This window comes from Gopherus flavomarginatus, chromosome 2 (assembly GCF_025201925.1).
Source record: "Gopherus flavomarginatus isolate rGopFla2 chromosome 2, rGopFla2.mat.asm, whole genome shotgun sequence".
Classification (NCBI taxonomy): domain Eukaryota; kingdom Metazoa; phylum Chordata; order Testudines; family Testudinidae; genus Gopherus; species Gopherus flavomarginatus.
The window spans coordinates 35,562,616-35,576,916 of record NC_066618.1 but is presented as its reverse complement, the minus strand read 5'-3'; the positions used below and the strand labels follow the sequence as shown (position 1 = coordinate 35,576,916).

At 40.9% G+C, this 14,301-nt stretch overlaps 1 protein-coding gene across 6 annotated transcripts in view; it reads left to right on the top strand.

Moving 5' to 3' along the window:
• The window catches only part of MYO3A (myosin IIIA), a 220,499-nt gene that overhangs the window by 107,789 nt on the left and 98,409 nt on the right, over nt 1-14,301 (top strand). For all 6 annotated transcript variants that reach the window (XM_050939001.1, XM_050939000.1, XM_050939003.1 and 3 more), the window contains 3 exons: nt 2,444-2,589; nt 4,286-4,351; nt 7,729-7,884. In XM_050939001.1, coding sequence (XP_050794958.1) covers nt 2,444-2,589; nt 4,286-4,351; nt 7,729-7,884 — 368 coding nt within the window. The remainder of the gene's footprint in view (nt 1-2,443; nt 2,590-4,285; nt 4,352-7,728; nt 7,885-14,301) is intronic.

Here is a 14,301-nt window from a genome sequence, read left to right as displayed (position 1 = left end):
AAGTCAGCGACTGAGAACAGTGTGATCCTATTTGAGTATTATAGATTTCACAACAGAATGGAACTAAACAGGTTACTTTCTTGATTTTATGTATTTTATTTGTATATCTCATTGCTCAGGAGGCTTTTAATACAGCACGTTCTTCATGAATAGACAACAACAACAAAAGATTTGTGTGAATAAGTTAAAATGTATTATATATATTTGAAGCTTAGTCGTAACTTTGATTGCTTTTTTATATCTAGAGTAAGTATACAAATAGATATTATAAACTCCAATAGGACAGATTAAGTTGATTAAATAAGCATATGCAGCAATACATTGTTTGCAAGAAAATAAAAATGTTTTATAGTATATGCAATTGTACTATTTATAGGGAAAAAAACTACTTTGTTTGTTCAGCCCAGTAGCTAATTAGCTGAAATTTCCCGACTCATCTGTCATTGTGAATTAGCTGAAATGAATTCAAAAATAAAGTTTTTAATTAAAATTGGCATTTCTGAATGTGCTGCTAATGGTGGCCATCTTGTTGAGAAATTCTCTCTCTGTGAAACTGGCAGAATGGGTGCCCAGTGGGACAGACTGCAAACCAAGTTTCTTTTTTGATGCTTGGTTCATAACAGAGGAAGAACTGTACAGTGCTATTATCTCTTCCCTCCCCCACAGGAATAACCCACAGAAGGGAGAGGAAACTTCACAAGTTTGACCTTACTGAGTTTCCTCCAAGTTCTTCTCTCTGGTGTAGGCCATTGTTTGCTTCCCCTCTACAGAAGAAGACTGGGGTTCCGCCCTCTTGTCCCTCAGATCACCTGACATCTGCATGGATTTTGGCATTTTCAGGATGCAAGAGTCATCCACACAGACATTCCTTGCCACAGCTCTGCCATTTTAAGCATGCTTCCTGCCGCAAACATGGCTTCCAGGGATTCTCCTTATTGCAGCTGCCCACGACGCTCCTTAAAAAGAGGTTCCAGAGTGCAGAGGGAAAACAGTGTACTTTACTAAACCTTTGGCTTCCACTGCTTTCCCTCATGAGCTTCAGGCAGGAGAATCTGAAGGAACCCAACTGGCTTCTACTTTGTTTCCTCCAACTCTACAAAGCAGGATTCTGTGGAGAGGCTTCCATGGGGTTGGGTGAAGAAGATGAATGCTGCAAAGAGCAGAATTCTGCTCTTCTGCAGGTTCAGTCTCTGTGTGCAGATGCAGAGGGAAGCATGGGGCACTGCGTGTTTATTAATATTGAACAAAATGTTTATAGTGTTGATGCAGTGAAGTTCTTCTGTTGATAAACCAATATGCCCAAGACAGGAGTAGTGGGGGCTGTATTGTTACAAAATTCTGAGGTAGTCTTTAAGTTCTATTGAATGTGGGCAACATATTTTATATTCTTTTGTCAACTGTATTGTATATGCATCCATAGGTGTTATGAAAGTCACTTTTTTAAAAAAATCCAATAAATAAATGCAAGAAAGAGGGAAGCTGCTTTAGACCCTCCCTCACTAGACTGCCATCTCACCAGAGACAGAAAGTATGTCTTTTTTCTGCAGTACTGTAATTGGAGGAAGTAAAGCCTGGACTAAGACATAGATGAGATATGCCCATTCTTAGCTCCTGGTGTCACTTCAGCTATCTTTTTTTTTTTAAAGGAAATGTATGGCCCTCCCAGTTATGAATCTGCAGATAGTTTGAAACAAGAGTTGTGAGAGGTCTGACTTGCCACTGTCTTCTCAGTGGGATGTTAACTCCAAGATCCATTGCTTTAGGTGGCTCTGCCAACATCACCTGAGCAGAGGACTCTGTGCAGGAGAAGGAGAGAATAGTACAGTGGACCCAGTCCACAAACCAACCCACCCAAGCAGGTATCCCAGCAACCAGAGTATAGGTTCTGAGGGAATCCCGCTGCCCTTGGCTCTGTGAGGGGAAGAGGGGACCCTGGCTGTCATCTCTGCTGCTCCAGAGGGGAATCCTGCAAAGAGGGCAGCAGAAAGGGCCGCATACTACTACACCTATGTCTCTAGTGGGGAGGAGGTCCCTGTCACTGCCATTCCATTCCAGAAGGCAGAGCCACATTGGACTCTATGTTATGGTGTGCTGGTACACTCCTTTAATACTCAGGCGTCAATGTGGTGTGGTGTATACATAGGTAGGTAGGAGTTCCCCACCCCCCAACTCCTATAGCAGAATTGAGAAGCAGGGGTAGGATGTAATCACCAGTTTGCTCTCTCTGATTTCAGCACTGCTTTTCTGCAATATGACAGGCACCAACAGGAGACTTGGATATGCTAAATGTAATGTAAATGCTTACTTTTCAATAGATTTCTAGTTTATCGCAGTGAGTTTCTCACCATATGGTTGTTCAGACTGCTGTGCTTTTCAGTGTAGATACTCATGAAAATTTTCATAAATGAACAATGTGAACCTAAAAACAGTATTCCTCTCACAGGTCATTGCATGTGAGCAGCAGCTGGACAGCTCCTATGATGCCAGATGTGATGCATGGTCACTGGGTATCACTGCCATAGAGCTAGGAGATGGAGATCCACCTCTTGCTGACTTGCATCCTATGAGAGCTCTTTTCAAAATACCAAGGTAATGTCTTCATACCCTTATTTCTCACAGTATTAGTCTAATCCCCACCACTTTCTCATACTCACTCCTACCAAACTTGGGCACCTTTATATCTAACAACTGAATATTAAGGACTAATTCCACCCAGGGAGCAGTGCAGAAGCACGCTGTCCCACAGTCATCCCTGCACTCTGCCTCAAGCATATACAAGTCTCCAGGAGTGCAGGGCTGATTGTGGGCACTGCATCCACGTTGGACAGACTTCAGCATGCATTTTATCTGCAGGGATATTTCTGCTGCCCTATGCTGAAGGGGTGCAGAATTCAGTCAAGTCCTTTGTGTGCTGCTACAAACAGTGATCTGAGCTTGGAATGTCCCGTCTGATTCCTACAAACAGGTCAGGACAATATGTAGTTAACTTCTCTAATCAAATGTCTTGCAGGTTCTGTCATACCCCCTGCAGTGGACTAATGTTCCCCTAGTCACAAATGCACATTTTCCCACCCACTCCCACCAGCGCAACTACGGCCTGTTTCAACACTGCTGTCCATACAAGCTACATGCAGCCAGCACTCCTTCTGAAAATGCTTTTTTTGAGCTCTAAGACTGAAGAACCCACAATGCTTTGTCCTCACACAGTATTCTGAGGAACTTCCATCTCAAAGAACAAAAGACACTGGGCAACCTCCCTCCTTCACTTGAGTGACTGTAAAATCCAAGCCCACTTCAAACTCTATTTTTGTTATACTGACATGGAGAAACACAGTGAGATGGGAGCTTGAGGAAAAGAGGGTGATACATCCTCTTAGTGACATGCTAGCTGGCACTTGTTTCTTTGACATAGCCATTAAAGATGCACAGATTTAGAATTTCGCGACTGAGAGAAGAGAGCCATTGTTAGGGTTGGCAGAGTTTACCAGATTTGCCCTTTGATTTGTGAAGCCTACAAGTTCCTCCTACTAAAAGAGAGGCAGCATTGCCTAGTGGATATAGCACTGTTTTGAAAAACAGCCTCATTTTTAAGTGATTTCTTTTTGCATTACTGGGTATGTCAAGTGGAAAATGTCCACTTTACAGTATTTCAAAGGAAAAAGATGAAATCAAAATACTTTGAGCCAAATTCAAAGCTACAGTAAGCAGATGCAATTCCATGGAAGGCAAAGCAATGGTGCCCATGTATAGCAGGTCTAAATGTAATCCTTTTACTGTCATTTGGTGTCTTAGTGAATCACAAATAGATAATAAGAGTGTTCATTAATGTTGATACTTTGTTAATGGGCCAGTTAATGCAATGGGGCTATGATCCTTTTTTGAAATTTAAGATAGAATTCCTTAAAGAGCTCCTGATTTTAAAAGAAAAAATCAATTGCCTCCTGCTTTGAAAGAAAGAAGGGTCCTGTCACAATGTACAAATAATGTCAATACAAATAATAATACAAATAATACAAATAGGTCATTAGGTTCATTTGTTTTTATTGATATGCTTGAAAAATGACAGCAATTCTTGATTATATTTGGTAGATTTTCCTCATGCTTTGTTAGTTATGTAAAGTAGGAGGTTAATGAAGTATTATATTGGCTACACAATGCTCCTTTAACCAGTGGAAATCAATATTTTTTTCAATAGCCCTCCTAAAACTCATTACTCAGCCTGCCTTCTTACGTTGTTTTTGTCAAGTGTGTACATATTAACTTATCATAATACTGACCTTCACAGAAATCCACCTCCAACATTACGCCAACCGGAGCTGTGGTCATCGCAGTTCAACGACTTTATTAACAAGTGAGTAAGAAATGAGACCATTAATTGAGACCCTTTTGACCAAATAGGATGTGTACATAAGATGTGTGCATAAATGTAGTTGAAATATTACATCTTTGTATTCTGTCTGGAAATCTGTCACTACAAATATATTTCTCCCTTGTTCCCCCACATTATTTATTATAGTAAACCTTGCTTTGTATAAAGTCCTCTTTTTATTTGTAAATATATAAGCAATATGGTTTTATCTTAGGCTTCCTGCAAACTCAGGCTTCAGGTGACAATTCGAATATCAGTCTGACTACTGTTTCTAAAATACAATATTAACATGAATCAGGGTGAATTTGGTATCAGTGTGACTTACATCTGTTCTATAGGATTTCCAGTGTATATTGTTTGTTGTTTCAGACCATATGCTGTTCCCGTCATGTGTGGAAAGCTTACTGGCTATTGTTGGTTCCTCAGTTACACCCCTGAAAACATGTTCAGTGGAACGGTACCAATTTAACTGTACAAGTGTAACTGAGAACAGACAGAATTTTTCCCTGGTATTATGAAATGGCTTGGTTGAATGGTTTAATCTAATGGATGGAGAGTAGAGCTAGTTGGGAATTTTTCGACAGTTTTTGGTTGGAAAATGCTGATTCCACGAACTTTTCAGAGAAGAAACTTTTAACTGGGGTCTCTTATGCCCCAGGTGAGTGCCCTAACCACCCAGCTATTGACTATTCTGATGTTGTGTGTGCTCTCTTGCTCTTCCTCTCTTTCCCTCCCCTCCCTTGGTTTTTCATGAAACATTTTTAAAGGTCTCATTTGTCACAATGCAGAGTGGAAAAAAATTTAAATCTCAAAAATTTTCACAGGATGGGAAAACTATTTCCTGCCCAGCTCTGATGGAGCAGGATCTGAACTTACGTAACTATCTAGCAGGGAATGCCTATCCTGGGCTTATATAGCTTCTTAATTAGCCAGATCGCTATGCCATGTTAACACACTTTTTATTAAGCAAATTTCTGTTAAAAAAACCCAACAACAAATAATTTAAAAATAAAAGGATTATGAAGAGCAGATTGGCACAGTTCACATGATGTCAACAGAGCTTCACTAGTTTTCACCATCTGAGGATCTACCCCATAAATGTAAATCTTTCTTATGACTTTGTGGTTGATATGTGCCAATTAACGATTTGTGAATTTCTTTTAAGCTTCCTCTCCTCTCCCCCTTTCCCCAATACAGATGGTGGTTTGAGGTGTATCCTGAAGTAACTGGACTCAGGCCACAAACTTATTTCACATAGGCCACCAAAGAGTGATGCAGTAATAAATTATCATCTACAAAAGGCCTGGGGTGAAATCCTGGCCTCACTGAAATCAGTGGGAGACTTGAAGGCAATAGGGTCAGGATTTTGAACCAGTGATTTAGGTGTGAAAGGTCCTGTGACTCTTATCTATAATAATTGTTTCAAATATGGTTTCAAGATTTCAGGGTTTGTCCCATAAATAGACAGTTGCCTTCAATTTTAAAATAAAATATTTCTCAAAGTTCTAGTGACCCTGAAAAGGAATCCATTAAGGGCTAAACCCTTTGACCTATAACAGTCTCCTATTGGGGTGTGGCTGTGTAGCTCTGTTGAGCTGGGAGTAGCCCCTCTAGCTCTGTGGCCCTTCTTTGCAGGGACAAAAGTAGCTATGCAAAATAAACATGTGCTAAATGCAATAAATGCTAAATTAAAAGGGGCTTGTGCTCGCATTAAAAAAAATGCTGCTTTTATGTTAATCACTCTAACTTAATTAAACAAAATTTACGGGCTATTAAAAATGCGGCTGTTGTTTTTCATGCTGTATCTCTTAATCGTACCTTTAATTTTAAAAACCTTCTCCCAAACCTTGGGTCATGGTTTACAGGCCTTTTCCGTACAATTGTTAAATAAATTCTTTTCTGTTTGTTTTTCCTATGTATTGTTTAAATAGTAATACAATGCACAAAATGTCTATATAATGCTGTAATCAAAGGTTCTGCTGTCCGTAAAACAACTCAGTACCTGTCTCTTCAGCTTAATCGTAAATTACGCTACGGGCCTGGCAATCTGGGCTTGCCAAGCCCGAAGGGGGGATTGTGAAAGCTGGCTAACCCCCCTTAATAAATTACAAGTGGCCAGTAGGTGGGGGGGAAGTAGGTACTGCTCATAAACACAGTAGCTTGCATTTTTTCACTATCTCTTTTCCTCTGCCTCAAGGCAAAAAAATCCTGCTCCTAACCAGTTAGTTCTACTTAAATAAGGAAAACATGAGACTTTACACTTACCAATCAAGTATTAACACGCAAGGGTCTTTGTCTAAATGTATATAAAAGGTTTGTAAAATTTGTGTAAAACAAAGTCTTTTGTACCAAGGTACAGGCTCTCCTTTTTCTGCAAAATAAAGCATTTTTCCTTATCCCTGTCAGGCTGTTAATTGGCTCTCAGCTAGGCAAACCCAATATTTCGGTAACATTCTAGTGACCCTGAAAAGGAATCCATTAAGGGCTAAACCCTTTGACCTATAACAGGCCCCTATTGGGGTGTGGCTGTGTAGCTCTGTTGAGCTGGGAGTAGCCCCTCTAGCTCTGTGGCCCTTCTTTGCAGGGACAGTAGCTGGTGGCTCCGCGTAGCAGCAGATCCATTGACACCATTCCCATTTCTCTTCCAGCTGGCCCTACCTCCTAGCCTTGCTACATAAGGATGTGTAGGGAGCATATCTAGAACGGGACTGTGAAGCTTCGCAAATGTTTCCCACCTTTCCCTAGGGGAACAACACTGGTTCTGTTGCATCTGAAGTCACTTTTGAAGGCTTTGTAAAGAGAGTGGTGAACAGTACAGTATATTCTTTCCCTTAGAATCTGCTATTTAGAACATAAATTCTATTTATAGTGTATGGGGAATCCAATATTCAAGGATAGGCACCTAAACATTATATCTTTAACCTGTATTTGGGCATTCAAGTCAGCACTAGGGATGGGCCCAAGCTCACAGTCGGGATCTAAACGTTCCTAAAAATCACATGCTTTTTTTTTTTTAACCCAGAGGTAACCAACATATACATTCTCAGTTTACATACCTAGTGTCAATTTAACTGTCCTATTGAGAAGCCACAATGAAATTAGAACTAATGGCTTTCTATTTTTCCAGCAGTTTCTTTAAGCTGCCTCATATTTCTGATTTAAAATACAGCGATTTAACATCTTTTGATCCCAAATTCTATCCAAACTTCTGTCTGTCTGTTTATGGCTGGTATGATTAAGATGTGCATACTTTAATGAGACAGTCCTGTAGGTATGTGACTTAGGCATGAATGAATTCAAAATTATACTTTACTGCTTAACAATCTGTGTATGATCACCTGCTTTTTCTGCCAATGCAGGTGCTTGACTAAAGATTACGAGAAGCGCCCGACAATATCTGATCTTTTGCAGCATAACTTCATTAAGCAAATTGAGGGCAAGGAGAAAGCATTACAGAAGCAGCTTATGGAATTTATTGATGTTCATCAACAAATGGGAGTCATTGAAAAGGCAAGGTACCTGAATTATTTCCTTTTCTGCATGGAATAAAAGAGTAATTTGGAGGCCGTAGAAACTTTTACCATTTAAAATCAGTTAACACTGAGGGTTCAATTCTGCAACATTCAGGGAATGTCTGCACTGCAGTTGGGGAGAGGGGTTCAGTTACAGCACAGATAGTCATATTTGAGGTAGCTTTAATCTAGCTAGCTTGTGTACTGATAGCAGTGAAGCTTTAGCATGAGCTAGCTGCCTGAGTAATTACTCAGGGTCCCAGGCAGGCTTGTGCAGTCTGCCCTAAAGCCCATGCTGCCATCCAAGCTAGTTAGAGTAAAGCTAGCTTGGGTATGTCTACACATGTGGCAAACACCCTCTCCCCTATTACAATGTAGACATATTCTCTTTCATACTGGCACTTACATGGTAATTAATATGGTTACTTGTGGAGTAAGGTACTACTCAACATGAGTAAGGATGGCAGAATCATGCCTTTAACTTGCAAATAAAGAACATATTTTATTACTAAAAAGACCCTTTTCTGTCTTACTGAGCAGGGAGGGTATTTTCTTTCTTTTAAAGTCATTTAGTAATATCAATTCTGCACCATCAAACACCAAGCTCTTACTGCTTTTATATAAAATTCTGAAGATGGTTTGGCTCAGTGTTGCAATTCTTTTAAACAACAACTTCACCAAAGTAATGTACTGGATGTGAAATGCACTATATGATTAGTATTGATGTATTTCTCTTGCTTTTCTCCTGTGCTTCAAGGTAAGGGATAATAGATTTTTTTTAATGGAACATGAAATCTAAAAGACTTTTTTTGACATTATTAATTCACAGTGTCACGTTTTCCCCATATGAGCTGCACAGAAAAATCTATTAAAATCTGCCCTGTTTCCTCCTATTTATATTTACACAAGCTTAATATTTATTGCAGTCTTCAGTTCAGATCTTGGGAAATTTTTTGCTTTGCCATTTACCTTTCCAAGATGATGATGATAAATATATTTCTAAAGCATTTGGAATCTTTTAAGTGTTCTTAGACTAATGCTGCCTAAAAATGATCTGAAAATGTGTATGGATGATTAGTGTATGGATGATTACTGGCTTTTCAGTAAAAAAAACAAAAAAAAAAACCAATTGCAGTTGGTCCACATTTCAATTATATGCCGGATTGATACAATCTGAATGCCACAGATCTGCCATCTATTCTGAGAACCAGGAGAGATTTGGAATTGAAATAAATTAACTTGTGTCAGTACTTACCATTAAAATTGAAGGAAAACGGCCCAGCTGAGAGAGCTAATTTTAAAGAATGTATTAATTTACAAAATTCAGTGTAAAATAAGTAATGATGGCACAGACACACACACTGTTCATTGAATGAAAATCTATTACCTTGATCTTGCAATTTGATCAATGTGGTGGACCTCGCACTCATGTGAAATTCCATTGATACCATTTAGGATCCTCAGGTCAAAAGTCAGTAAACATGGATCTGATTACAGGATGGGGACCTATGTGCTAAGGCACTGAAAATGTTAACTAAGAGGCATAAATTATGGAATTAAAAAGAGGCCTGCACAATCTTGTTACAGGGCAATGAGAATATAATAAACGCTGACCTACATTAACTTTTTTTACAGTCTTGGAATTCTAATTTCTTATAGTGACATACTTGAAATTATGAGTATCTTTTGTTACAGTTCAAATTATTGGAAAGTAATCACTACTTTTACTGCTTGTACAGCGATAATAGCAGATGTTAAAACAAGGGATTTTCAATAAATTTAATAGAAGGCAAATCTTATGGTATGTGTACTCCTACAGGAAGGCAATCCTCCAGCAAATGTTAAGTATGAAAGGACAAAATGGTAAACCAGAGCTGAAGTAATAAGAAGTACAGTAAGTGCTGAATTAAACTCATGCTTGTAGACATATGTCTTGTTCATGCACTGGACTTGCACCAGTGCAATTGTGTTAATGGAGCAGGAGAGTATTTAGTTGGCTGAGACTGGAACAACTAATCTGTTTGATTGTATTGTGTTGGGCTTATATAGGTGTATTCTGAATGCAGACTTGGCAAGCTTCTATTTTTAGCAATATTAACTATATTGTGTAGCATCTACTATATGGTTTCATAGTAGCAGCCGTGTTAGTCTGTAGCCGCAAAAAGAACAGGAGTACTTGTGGCACCTTAGAGACTAACAAATTTATTTGAGCATAAGCTTTTGTGGGCTACAGCCCACTTGTATTTTGACGAGTGCAAGCATCATAGGATATGTTAGAGTTAGAGGGCTCAGTTCAAAGCCCACTGCAGTCTCTAGGAGTCTTTCCATTGATTTTGTTAAGCTTTGGATCAGGTCTGTAGCATATTGCAGTATACAGGTTTTATCAGGATAAAATTGAGTTGTCCCCATTACTTGCAAGTTGTGAAGCCATGAGTATGTTTTGCAGATTATCACAACGAAGTGCTAATTACACCTTTATATCACACCTCCCCATCATGGAAAGCTAAAGTTTCTAGCCCCGTGATGCTGCAAAGTACGTTGCCTTAAAGCCATGACATTTGTATATTCAGAAAATCTGTCACTGATCTATGACTGAATTTGGCCTATCTTGGATCTCAGGCTGGGGCCAATTGAGTGTAAAATTCTACATTTGGTGAGTGAGTGAGGAAACATTTCTCTAGCAAATTGATATTTTAAAATGGCAGCTTGTTTGAAGCTGCTTGACAGTCAAGGGTTTGGAGTGTTAGTGTGAGTTACAGGGAGACTGGTTAGAAGGCAGAGGGCAGGTTAGGCAGTCAAAGTTGCATGCTAACAGTCTTCATCACATGACTGTTGTTTATCATTTGGCTCTACAATTTATGAATTTATCAAGGGGGTGCACAGGAATACCTGCATACACATAAACACATTTTCATGTAAATTTCCTCATTGCAGTCACAAAAATGGGAACATCTTAAAGAAGGCTTTTGATGTTTGTCAGTCACCCCTTTAGTACAATGCCATCCTTTTCACTTGCAGCCCATATAAATCTCAAAAGAGGTGAAAAATGTCAAATTAGTAAATGGACTATGTAAGCCATAGTACTAAAAGCAAAGAGAGGTTTTCTTATTTTAGACTTTTCCCCCTTATTTGAAATGAGCAATAATACACATTTGGGCCCCAATCCTGCAAAGGAGCTCCATGCAGGTGCATCCTGCACCCACACAAAGTCCAGTCAAAAGTCACTAGGGGGGATTCCATATGGGTGGACTAGCTTGAAGGATCAAGGCCTTGGTCTTCAGCAGGTTCAAAGGCATTATCTTTGTCATGAGCATGACCTGTTAGGTACAGTAAACATTATTAAAATTCTTTGCTGGTGCTGCATGCTCCAATACAATACAAGGAAGCAAGACTGTGTGTTGTAATGTGGATTATTTTGATTTGCTGCAGCAGCGGGTCAAGATATAATCATAAGGAATTTTACAATGATTTTAATGAATAAACTCACATATTGAAATTGTATAGCTACATTCCTGCAGTCACATTATAGGAGTAAAAAATGAAATCACTACCCAACTTAATATATTAGAAATCAACACTGTAAGGTGTACACAATGGCTATTCTGAAAAAATACTTCTGAAAGGCTAGATGAGAAAAATATATTTTTTACAGAAAATGTGTGTTTTAAGGGCTCTAGCTGTACTGTGAAGCAGAAAGTGCTGCCTTTGAAATGGTCTTCAAACTGCAACTTTTATGTCTGACTGTCATGCTTGTAATGCTTTTATCTTTGGTTGTTCAGCCGTCTTAATCTTGACTGCTTTCACGTTTACTGTTATAATCTCTGCAGAAATGTGCAACAGTTAGTACAACAAGCAATTCTTGGAAATAGTGACACACTTCAGAGTTAGTTACATAAATGGTGTCCAGTCAGTGGTTCCCTTCACACCCAGAACTTACAGGGAAGCTAATGTCATCATTTATTCTTTGACTAGATCCTTCCTTGATCTTCACAGTGACTTCACTGAGCATTTTGGATGTGCACGGAAAGCAGGCTTGGGCCCATCACTGTTGCTCATATTTTTTCTATCAAAATCAAAATTCACACTGAACACAAAAGGATTGCACTGAAATCTAATAATAAGCTGTTAACGGGCTGCCCTTCATACCATTTAGAAGCTTCAGCTAGTACAGAATGTGGCTGCCCATTTATTCAGCAATGGCAGCTACACAGAGTACATTATAGCTGTCATGGCAGTTGGGATCAGCTGTGGTACCACTGCTAACAACCCTTAGATTTGACCTTTGGCAACCTAGAGTGTGGTTGCCTTCAGTGGAGAGTCCTCAACTCTGGCATTCACTCCCCTTGTTGGCTGAACAAATCCCATGTTTGTTGAGCTTCTGGGTATGGGAGGGAGCATGACCAAGCAGGTCAGGAACTAGCCTGGCATTTGAGAGACCCAGGCTTAATTCCTTGCTATGCTACAGACTATCTGTGTCTCCTTCGGAAGTCACTTAGCCTCTCTGAGCCTCAGTTCCCCATGGGGAAAATGGTAGTTCTCTACCCAGGGCCATCCTTAGGGTACAGCAAATTGGGGAGACCACCCCAGGCCGTGCACTTTGGGGAGGCCCTGCAGTGAGGCAGGCGAGCTGGGTGAGGAGGCGAATGGGGAGGTGAGTGGCAGGCGGGCAGAGGAGGCGAGGAGGAACCCCCCCAGCACCCTCCCCTACAGCACCTCCTGCCTGCTGTGGACCAGATCAGTTTCACAGCATCAGGAGGTGCTGTGGGGGAGGGGAGAGGAGCAACGGTGCAGTGTGCTTGGGGGCAGGGAAGAGGCAGGGAGGGGGCAGAGGCGGGAAGAGGCAGAGTGGGGGTGGGGCCTTGGGGGAAGGGGTGGAGTTGGGGCAGGACCTGGGCAGAGCCAGGGGGAGCACGCACGCACACACACACACACACACCTAGCAGATAGGCGCTGAGTTTCTAATGTCCCGGGCACCACACTGCACCCCTCAGGGATGGTCCTATCTCTACCTCACTGAAGTATGTCAGGATAAATGCACTAAAGATTGCGCTGAGATAAAGTGGTAATGGGAGCCTTTGATAGAAAGTGTGCCTGTATACTCAATCTTTTCCCAAAGGTGGAGTGAACAGGTGCTGAAGAGGTTGGAATTAGTTGACATTGGATAGTCCGTTTATTTCCTTGCTATGTATTTGTTCACGTCCCAAGAAACTTTCTGCTGGGCATGTTTTATGAAATAAATAAAAGGGACTGCTCTGGTAAGCATTATTAACAACACAGTATGATGGCTCCCAGTAACTGCAGCAATATGGTATCTCCTCTGTCCTCTTTGAAGTAGAGGAAAATGCCAAAGTTTGTCACAGGTCACTTGGATAGTGGGTATGGAGTTTTGTAATGGATAGGTGGGTTTTCAGCACTCTCTTCCTGTATAATGTTGGCTTTCAATATGAAGACAGTCATACTGCTGTTGCAGGAATCTGTATGTCCAAACTGCACATGGCCAGATTCTCAACCCTTTGTGCTACTGAGGGTATGTCTACACTACATGATTATTCTGATTTTACAGAAATCGTTTTTTTTAAACAGATTGTATAAAGTTGAGTGCACGCGGCCACACTAAGCACATTAATTTGGTGGTGTGCGTCCATGTACCGAGGCTAGCGTCGATTTCCGGAGCTATCCCATAGTTAGTAGCTATCCCATAGTTCCCGCAGTCTCCCCCACCAATTGGAATTCTGGGTTGAGATCCCAATGCATGGTGGTGCAAAAACAGTGTCGCGGGTGATTCTGGGTAAATGTCGTCACTCAGTCCTTCCTCCATGAAAGCAACGGCAGACAATCATTTCGCACCCTTTTTCTCTGGATTGCCCTGGCAGATGCATGGTAACCATGGAGCCCATTTATCCTTTTTTCACTGTCACCGTATGTGTACTGGATGCTGCTGACAGATGCGGTACTGCAGTGCTACACAGCAGCATTCATTTACCTTTGCAAGGTAGCAGAGACGGTTACCAGCCCTATTGCACCGTCTGCTGCTTTGGAAATTGGCGATGACAGTTACCAGTCATATTGTATCATCTGCTGCTGTCATGGGTGCTCCTGGCTGGCCTTGGTGAGGTCGGCTGGGGGCTCATGGACAAAAATGGGAATGACTCCCCAGGTCATTCCCTTCTTTATGTTTTGTCTAAAAATAGAGTCAGTCCTGCCTAGAATATGGGGCATGTCTACTAGAGAACTAGAGAGCACAGGCGCTCTGGGTCAGAGCCCCAGATATCCCGCAGAAATTATGAGCTACATGCCATTCTAGGGGGTGCCCCTGCAACAACCCCACCCGTTGCTTCCCTCCTCCCACACCCCTCCTGGGCTACCGTGGCAGTTATCCCCCCATTTGTGTGATGAAGTAATAAAGAATGCAGGAATAAG